We start from the raw sequence: 9179 nt of genomic DNA on the forward strand, positions 1-9179 counted from the left end.
CTGCTTTTCACTCTGTACATGCTAGCCTTGGGAGATATCATTAGGAAGCATGGCATTAGTTTTCACTGTTACGCTGATGATACTCAGCACTATCTTCACGCCCTGACAAAACTTACCCATTCACAAAATTAACGGAATGCATAGCTAATATAAAAAATTGGATGACCAGTAATTTCCTACTACTAAATTCAGAAAAAACAGAAATTCAAATTTATGGACCAAAAACTTCCTCACGTAATAACCTAGAATACTGTCACTTGATCGCTGCTCTGTTGTCTTCGTTGTCAGTTAGGAACCTGGGTGTGCTCTTATATACCAATCTTTCATTTGAAAGCCATGTTTCTAGCATCTGTAAAACCGCATTCTTCCATCTTAAAAATATATCTAAACTACGACATATGCTCTCAATGAAAAATGCAGAACAGTTAGTTCATGCATTCATGACCTCAAGGCTAGATTACTGTAATGCTCTACTGGGTGGTTGTTCCGCTCCCTTGATAAATAAACTACAGCTCGTACAAAATGCAGCAGCTAGAGTTCTTACTAGAACTAGGAAGTATGACCATATTAGCCCAGTTCTGTCAACACTGCATTGGCTTCCTGTTAAACATCGTATAGATTTTAAAATCTTGCTAATTACTTTCAAAGCACTAAATGGTTTAGCTCCCCAGTACCTGAGCGAGCTCTTAGTGCATTATAGTCCTTCATGTCTATTGCGATCTCAGAATTCAGGCCAGTTGATAATACCTAGAATATCAAACCGCAGGCGGTAGATCCTTCTCCTATTTGGCACCTAAACTCTGGAACAATCTTCTGCATGCGTGCACATATACCAGAGATGTTCACAAGTCTTTTATCTGGAGTCCGAGTCAAGTCTGAAGTCTTTAAGCTGGAGTCCGAGTCAAGTCTGAAGTCTTTATCACTGGAGTCTGAGTCAAGTCTGGAGTCTTTTGTCACGAGTCCGAGTCGAGTCTCGAGTCATTCAAAAAATTATATTATAAATTATAATAAATTCTCATAATTAAATCCTAGTTTATCCTAGTTGTATTATATAGAAAAAATATATGATCTTTCTATAATCTGTTTTATTTGAAATTAAGGTCCTATGATGTAAGGGATAATGTACAGTACATCCAGTTTTTTGCTTTATAATCCATTACAATGTACAAAACAGTCGTCCTGGCAACACGAGTAGTCATTTTCAATACAGTCGCTAAACGGACACAAGAGGGCGCCAGTGAGTCACGGTTTGTTATACATCAGTTTGTTATACAGCTTCGTTGTTATTGACGACAGTCATTATCAGAAAATATCAAACTTCGGAATGTTTAAGAATGTCAATATAAAACACATGCTGACTGTGATACGTTAAAATATGAGCTTTAAGTAATAAATGGATTAACATCTCTTTCTATCTCTCTTATGGACACACATTAAGAAATAGAAAAGCTGCAAATAATACGAAGATTGATAAAAACGTAGTGCTAGGTTTAAAGTCTAGATTTTTTTTGTTCATATTTTAACAGGCTGGCAATTCAAATGAGCCATGCAGCTACACCACAGTATAATAGCTAGCTGCGTGAGTTTATGTGACTAACCTTTGTGGATGCGATGTCTCATAAAATTTGATGATGTTGTTCCGGCGTCTTTAATTGTTTTTCCACATTCTGTGCGTCTAGCTGATCTGACGTGATAATAAACCCAAACGAAAGAACATATGTCAAGGTGGCTCCCGTCATGTTTCATGGGACTCTTATTATGACATTTCGGAGTTTATGCGCATGGACATACGTAATCAAATTCTATGACAAGAGTCCGATCTACCACGACACGTAAGGAAATATATGTGACGCAGATATTATAAAACCATTTAAACACAACACAAATTCTTTATTTATTATATCAGTAGTTAAGAGTAAAAGACTTGAGTCGTTTTTAAAATATTCCGAGTCTTTTGTGCCGAGTCGAGTCAAGTCTGAAGTCATTTCAGGTCGAGTCCGAGTCTGAAGTCTGTTAAAATGCGACTCGAGTCTGAGTCTCTATAGGCATATTGGTTGGAGAACATGTTGGTTTGTCAGGATACTCGCTAAGATGGGCATGTTGACCATTTTTGTGTGAATTTGTCCATTTAGGTGCAAGACTTGGAAGAGAATTTGCACGAGAGTATTTGCACGCTGTGATGCAGCTCTCCATGTATGCGCTTCAGATGAGTACACACACACACACACACACACAAATCTCCTCACAGCGCATGCAAATTCTTTTGCGTCTTATGGATGAATGTTTAAATTGGCAAGGTTTAAATGAGTTTAGTTTAAACACAGATTGCAACGTGAGATGTTCATGTTTCACCTGCGCTCACGTGCTATCAACACCCGGGTGATGGCGGTGTAAATGATTGGTCATAGAGCATTCGGCACGTTTTTTTGATCATCGCTGTTGTAACGTATTGGGAAACCAGAATGCATATCCATCGACTGAAACATACATTAGCCGAATCCGTCTGTTTGTTTTACACGTTGTTGTTTTCAACAAACCATATTATAGATCATAGCGTCAACAGATTTGGGATGAACCACAGTGCAAGTGCGTGCCGAACCATGGGTGGAGAACCGAACGGTTTGAATTATTATTTTTTTATTTTATTTTTTTTTTTTTTTTCCGAGAACTGTTCCACCTCTACTACGCACATGTAACAGATGGATAACCAAACCAAATGGATTACACAACTAAGTTTGTGCTTTGTATTTGTATTTTTTGGAAGTGTTTTTCCCCAGAGCGTCAATCCCCGATCCAGAACACAGCTGGACCCAGAGCCCGTTCCGCCACCTGTGACCACGGAAGTATCACGCGAGCTACCACCCACCGCAATGCGTCAGCCGGAGTCTGAGGACAAGTGGCCAGTGCGGACCCTCTCCCCGGAAGAGGAGCCCCTCAGCCAATCTGACCAGGGAGGTGCGCCCGTACCATCTGTGGCTGAGGGAATTCTGGTGGAGACACGGACATCGGACTGGCTAATAGACTTCAGCACAGAGGTATCATCACCCACCCTACCCCACCCCATTTCACAACCTTCTATGCTGCTACCTAACAGCACTGGGACTGGCATGGACTATACACTTCATCCTAACCTTACAGGTTTCCTTCTGCCTTCAGCTTCACCAGAACCCCCCAACCTTTCAACTCAACCGGGTTCCCTCATCCCAGCGGTTCGTCCTTATTCGGTCATCTCACCACCTCCGCCACGGACTTGCAAACCTGCCGCTATGCTCTGTTCCTCCACCTCTACGGCTGCAGCGGGCTCCTCCTTCCCTTCTGACACACCTCGGTCTGCTGTAACACCAGTCTCGTCTCAGTCCTTCGGTGTTCTATAGGCCTACACCTTATTGATTATGATACTGTACAGGAAAGCAGATGAGACTAGAATATGAACAGCATAATAAATTGTATATTCTGAGTGCATCTGCTTGCAAACACATAGTATGCATACATTAGTCTTATAATACATTTTAAAAAATCTTTTTTTCTTCTTCAAAAAACTCTTCTTGTGTGGCCTGAGTAAATTGTCATTACATAGGAAACATTGGATTGTTGGTTATGAAAATTGCGTTGATCCAGATGAATGAACAGTTACACCCCTAGATGGTAATATGATGTAGCTAAGTCAAAGTAATTAACATAATTTTATTTAATATAAATTTAGCTAAAATCAGATGGCAGCCAAAAACAAATGTTAGCCTTTCCTGCTCAGCTTCCAGATCATAGTAGGTTGAGGTTTTGCATTGTCTCAGTAAAACATATGCTGGCATGTTTGAATTAATGTAATAGGCCTACTAATTTTTATTTATTTTATTTTTTTTTGTGATTTCAGGTCATGTGGAAGGATGGTGGAGATGAGCATTGCAGTTCAGGTGTGGAACAAGTGCTCTGTTCTTCTCATACAACAAATTATTTGTTTACACCTTTTCATGCAGCTGTTTTGTACAGTATAATTGTAACTTATCCTAGCTTATCCTATCACTGACACACATCTCTACCTTTCATTCCAGCCGGATGATCAGCCAGTAGCTGCTCGCATCTCAGCCTGCTTGGAAATTTCCGAGTTTCACCTGGATGACCTTTACCTTCAGCTCAACCTTGCCAAGACAGAAGTGGTTTCAGCCAGCCCCTCCTTTGTGTTATAATTGATCAGTTAAACTTTACAGGCCACATTGCTAGAACTGCCTGATCTTGCAGATTTGTCTTGTACAACACTGGGAAGATCAGGCCATTCTTTTTGGAACATGCTACTCAACTTGTCATCCAAGCTCTTGTTCAATCTAGACTGGAATATGCTCTCTTGGCTACTTGCATCAAAGTCAAGGCACTGATGTTTGCTTACAGAACAATAGCTGGTTCTGCACCCCAGTACCTAAACTCACTGCTTCAGACTTATAAACCCTTCAGAAGCTTGAGTTCTGAAAGGCACCTTGTGTTGCCATCCCAAAGAGGCACAAAATCACTTTCACAGACCTTTACCTGGACTGTTGCATGCTGGGAGAATAACCTGACTAACTAAAAACCATTTTCAAGAGACTGCTAAAGATGTTTTTTTTATTTATTTTTTTGTGAACACTTGACCTATTATTTCTGTTTAACTAAACAAACAAACAAAAAACCTTTCTACACGTACTGTGCTAGATTAGCTGGAAATTGTGAACTCCTAATTTAGTCACTTTGGATAAAAGGTAATTGTATATGTATAAAATAATAACAGTAATGTTACAGAATAAAGGTATACAGCAATTGTCTTTTAATTTAGATATTTTTACTTGTTCTAAATGATATACTAAGCTTTTATTTCCTATAATTCAAGTAACTTGACATACAATGTGTTATGTACAATGACTAATACAGTAAATGTGCAGGCTCCTTTGACTAAATGTATCCTGTACTATATTTTGTTAATTTAGCAGAAATTGGCTTTAAAGGTTGATATTTTTAATGTATTTCTAAGTAATTAATTTAGAGATTGGAGTTGTGATTGGTTCTGTAAACATAAAGATTTGTTTTTGAATTTGTGCTGATTGCATTTTTATAAATAATTTCTTAGTTATTGTACATGGAAAATCTCTGTTTTAAAAGAAAATTACTGTAGATGGACAAAGCAGCTTTATAAAATAACTCATAAAAACCTTATATTTTCAGAGATTAACCTGAAAGTTCGTCATTTATTAAATTGACATAATATATCAGTTCACGGTTTAATAAATGATTATTAACAGTAATATACTGTGATTTAATTAAATTTGACTGTAAAGTCTGCTCTGTATTTTACAGTTTTTGCATGTAATTTTTTTAAATGGTTATTTGCTGTAATTTAATGGAATCCATCTAGAAACTCTGCTGCCAGACTTTAGTTTTTTTTTTTTTTTTTTTTACACTAATACAACACTAATATGTTGTTCAGAACACTTTTGTAAAAGTGTAAAACTCATATAAGTGAAGTCAGCATGACCTAACAACAAATGAAGATTAATCACAATGGTTTTGAACTGTTTATTTAAACCTAACAGATTAATTCACTACTAAGCTCAAGCAAATCAAGACAAAGACAAAAATAAAACCTAAATGTAACTAAATAGAGATATAGATAAAAGTTATGTACAACATCTTTAAAATAATCAAATGTATAGCCTTTGTTATAAAAATATGTTTTTACTCAATTCAAAAATTAAACAAATAGATCTAAATCTAGAAACCCACACCTTTTTCAAACCAGATGAAAACTTAATAACAGTGATTATAGAGATAAAACAACAATAAGATTGTCATTTAAAACAAATTGGTTTAAAATATTTTAAATGATCATATATCCTTACATCAGATCTATACTAGATACAATTAATTAATTTTTGGATATCTTGACATCTCTGAATGAGTGATTCTCTATATAGGATTTAACATTCTTACTACTTAAGTCTTTAAATGTATTAAGTAGAATATAATAATCAAGCAGGTGTCAAACAAACGTAATGTATTTCATTTTATAAGGAACTGATATTTGAAGGTTACTGACAACATGTAAACCTCATTTGTAGCGATAAATCTTAATGCAGTGGTTCATGCTGTCTGATACTATAAGGTGGCCATCAGGCAGCACAGTAAGGCCTCTAGGGCTGCTCAAACCTTGACTCACAATAGACTGACCAACACCTACTGCAGGATAAAGTACAATACAATGCTGCTTTCCCCAGTCTGCAACCAGGACATCTCCATCTGCATCAATACAAATGCCCCAAGGACATGAAAGGACAGGACCCATGCCAGAGCAGATACCCAAGATACGAATGGTGTTCCACCCAGGTTCTAGCACCTTTATACAAGGTGCCCGTCCAGTTTCATTGCCCCTCTCAGAGACGGCCATCAAACCAGATGCCAAGCAAGTTGCCACCAGGTAAGGTCTATGGAATCCTGTAACAACTGTGCGCTCCATCTTAGCTCCTGTCTTAGGATCCAACTTTAAGACTGTTAAGGTACCACGACGGATATCTGCCACCAAAAACTCATCTTGCTGTGTTACAGTGACCCCTCTTGGAGCTTCCAGATCTTGCTGAGAACCTGCTGATCCTGAACCTCCAAAGGTTTGCAAAAGGCGGCCATGACGGCTAAACACTAGGAGTACACGTTCAGCAGCACAAGTAAGGGCTATTAAGCCCTTACTATTACCAGCAACATCAAAGAAGTTGCGGCAATGTCTGGAGGTGCCCTCACATGCTGGAGGAGAGATTTGTTGCACAACATTTCTCTGTAGATCAGTTATCTGCACACGGACATTTCCACAGTCCACCACAAACAGTTGTCCTTGAGGAGTAGCATGAAGTCCACTGGGTAAGGTGAAGTCAGTGCGTCCTGATCCTTGTTTGCCAATTTTTTTGACCAGATGTCCAACTTTTAAAGTACTCCTCTCCTCCTCAACCATAAATAGCCCAATGTTTGATCTCTCTCCACTTCTTTTATCATTCTTCTGTTCACATCTGTTTTGCTGCATAGCTTTTCCCTCTATAGCAGACATAGAAAAAGATCTGGAAATTCCACCAGAAACCTCAGAGCAGCCTGCTGTTGAATGGTCTTTTGATTCCCAGGTCTCAGAAACTTTATGGCCTTGTTCTGAAATAGTACAGGGAGGACCCTCTGACAGGCAATGGTTCATCTTCCTCTTTAGATTCTCCCCTTTTCTGTTAATCAAAGGAAGACCCCTGGTAGAAAGGTCAGCTGTAGAGATAGATCGTCTTTTTTCTCGATTCATTGAATCACAATGGCTGCTTGCTGACCTGACAATGAATGTGTAACTGGAATCAGTGCTATCTGCTGGAGAGGGCAGTTGTCTTAGTTCACCTGGGCATTTACCTAACTGTGCTTGTTCCTTAAAATCAAAGTAGCTGTGATAGCTTAATTTAGCACCTCTGAAATCAGACTTAGGTTGCATATCATCATTAGCATAATGCAATATTTCTCCTTGGAATCCTTGACTTCCTTCATAGTGTTTGGGTCTGTTCTCTTCAGGGGGACAAGAAAGTTCACTACTAGAAACTGGGAGCAGAGTCTTTTGCTTTCCTTTGAAGAGAGGCTGTTTTCTGTCTCCATTTTGTCCAGTTACTGGCCATTTGTCCTCTGACTCTCCTCGGTTTGACACTGGATGGATAGCTAAAAACAGGTCATCTCCACAGATGTCAGAACCAGGCAATTCCAAGTCCTCATCCTGAGATGACTCAGAATTATCCCGTTTGTAAGGCAAAAGCTTTCGTGCTTTTGGGCTTGGCAATTTTACATTTTCCCCCAATGTATTCTCCTCACTTGTTGATAAACGAATCTTCCTGACAATGCGAGAGCTTCTAGTATTTGTCCTGGATGACTCTTTGTCCATTCCACCCACAACTCCATTACATGGAGTATGCAGTTGTTCAGACACAGCCACATGGTTCTCATGTGCCAACTCTCCAGAATGGATAGCACACTTGTGGCCCTGTGGTCCACACACACTAACTGGAAAACTCAGGTTGTTCTCTTGCACAACAACCTCTCCAAAAGGTATGATACTCGGCTGTGGGCAAAGCTGGAAATGTACGTTTTTTAGAGAGAGGGAGATCTCCCATGGTTGTATCAGCTCCTGAACACCCCTCAGTAACTGACTTTTGTTGGGACCATTGGGGCATCTACCCCACATGTGGATCTGTTCTCTCATTTGGACCACCTTTCTCAGCTGCCTGTCTACCAGGGACTGTCCTACACGAGCTGCAGCTGAATTCTCTCTTTTTATCTGTTGTATATGTTGCTGGATATCCCTATGTATTTGCTCCACTCTCTCCAGCAAGTAACGTTCTTCTCTCTGAGCTCCAAGCATAGCAGAATCCAAACATTGGTTAATTTTGTCCACTTCTGCAGTTTGCCATTCCCTTAGGTGTTGGAGTTCCTGCTCACTCTGCAATAGGTCAAATAGTGTTTGTGTTATCCAGCTAGGAAAGGAGCTGAGAGACTTGGAGGAGACCTCATGTTTTTCAAAGATTGAACTGGTAAGCTGCACATGGTTGCTGGGCACTGGTTTAGATACAGTTGCTGGAAAGGGTCTCCTGTGGAAGTGTGAACCAAGCAGCATCATTCTAAAGCAGAAGGCTGTGTACACTTCAGCTTCACTGAAAATACCTGTTGGAAAAGGAACAAAAAACAATGCAAGTGCAATGTTAAACTCTTGTGACAAAATATCACACACATACCAGATACCAGAGCTGATACATAACTGATTTTTTTTTTTTTGTTTTGTTTTTTTTTGTAATTGATGTAATCCTCTGATAACAATATTGTATGCCTTGGTTGCTTCGTTCTCTGCTGGAGAGGTCATCACTTTGTAATACAGTCCTCTGTAGTTTCTTTTTAGAAGAACACTAGCCTTCTGTTGAGTCACACACATTTCACTGATAACTACTGTGGGTAACTGAGAACTAGGGCAGTCTCACAAAAGCCTTTAGTCTCCTGAGTTTGACAACTGATACCACAGACATGGTAACACTCTGTGTGTTTATGGTTTCTTTAGTGTCTGTGCAATATATGACATGCAGATGTAATTTACATATATTTACATATATATATAGTTATCTAAATGGTTGTGGAATCTCACGCATCATCAACCTGGTGCATTTTCC

At 39.1% G+C, this 9179-nt stretch overlaps 1 protein-coding gene across 2 annotated transcripts; it reads left to right on the top strand.

The window, feature by feature from the left end:
* The first annotated feature begins 948 nt into the window (after window positions 1-948).
* LOC125267959 (MHC class II regulatory factor RFX1-like) lies at window positions 949-5304 on the top strand. 2 transcript variants are annotated; one of them, XM_048190063.1, is made up of 6 exons: window positions 949-1832; window positions 2133-2193; window positions 2765-3035; window positions 3157-3328; window positions 3872-3911; window positions 4050-5304. In XM_048190063.1, the coding sequence occupies exons 1-5, from the start codon at window positions 1805-1807 to the stop codon at window positions 3895-3897; spliced, it is 558 nt and encodes a 185-aa protein (XP_048046020.1). In that variant the 5' UTR covers window positions 949-1804; the 3' UTR covers window positions 3898-3911; window positions 4050-5304. The 2 variants fall into 2 exon arrangements, 1 of the variants encoding a protein (XP_048046020.1); XR_007184750.1 differs by having other exon boundaries at window positions 955-2619.
* The last annotated feature ends 3875 nt before the right edge of the window (window positions 5305-9179 follow it).

This window comes from Megalobrama amblycephala, linkage group LG1 (genome assembly GCF_018812025.1).
Source record: "Megalobrama amblycephala isolate DHTTF-2021 linkage group LG1, ASM1881202v1, whole genome shotgun sequence".
Classification (NCBI taxonomy): Eukaryota; Metazoa; Chordata; class Actinopteri; order Cypriniformes; family Xenocyprididae; genus Megalobrama; species Megalobrama amblycephala.

Bases quoted from the DNA above. Each gene is read 5' to 3' on its own strand.
- LOC125267959 (XM_048190063.1), top strand. From the start codon at position 1,805: ATGACAAGAGTCCGATCTACCACGACAC. The intron at 2,194-2,764 runs GTATGCGCTTCA...ATTTTTTGGAAG, and splicing joins GCTGTGATGCAGCTCTCCAT to TGTTTTTCCCCAGAGCGTCA. The intron at 3,036-3,156 runs GTATCATCACCC...TTCTGCCTTCAG, and splicing joins TAATAGACTTCAGCACAGAG to CTTCACCAGAACCCCCCAAC.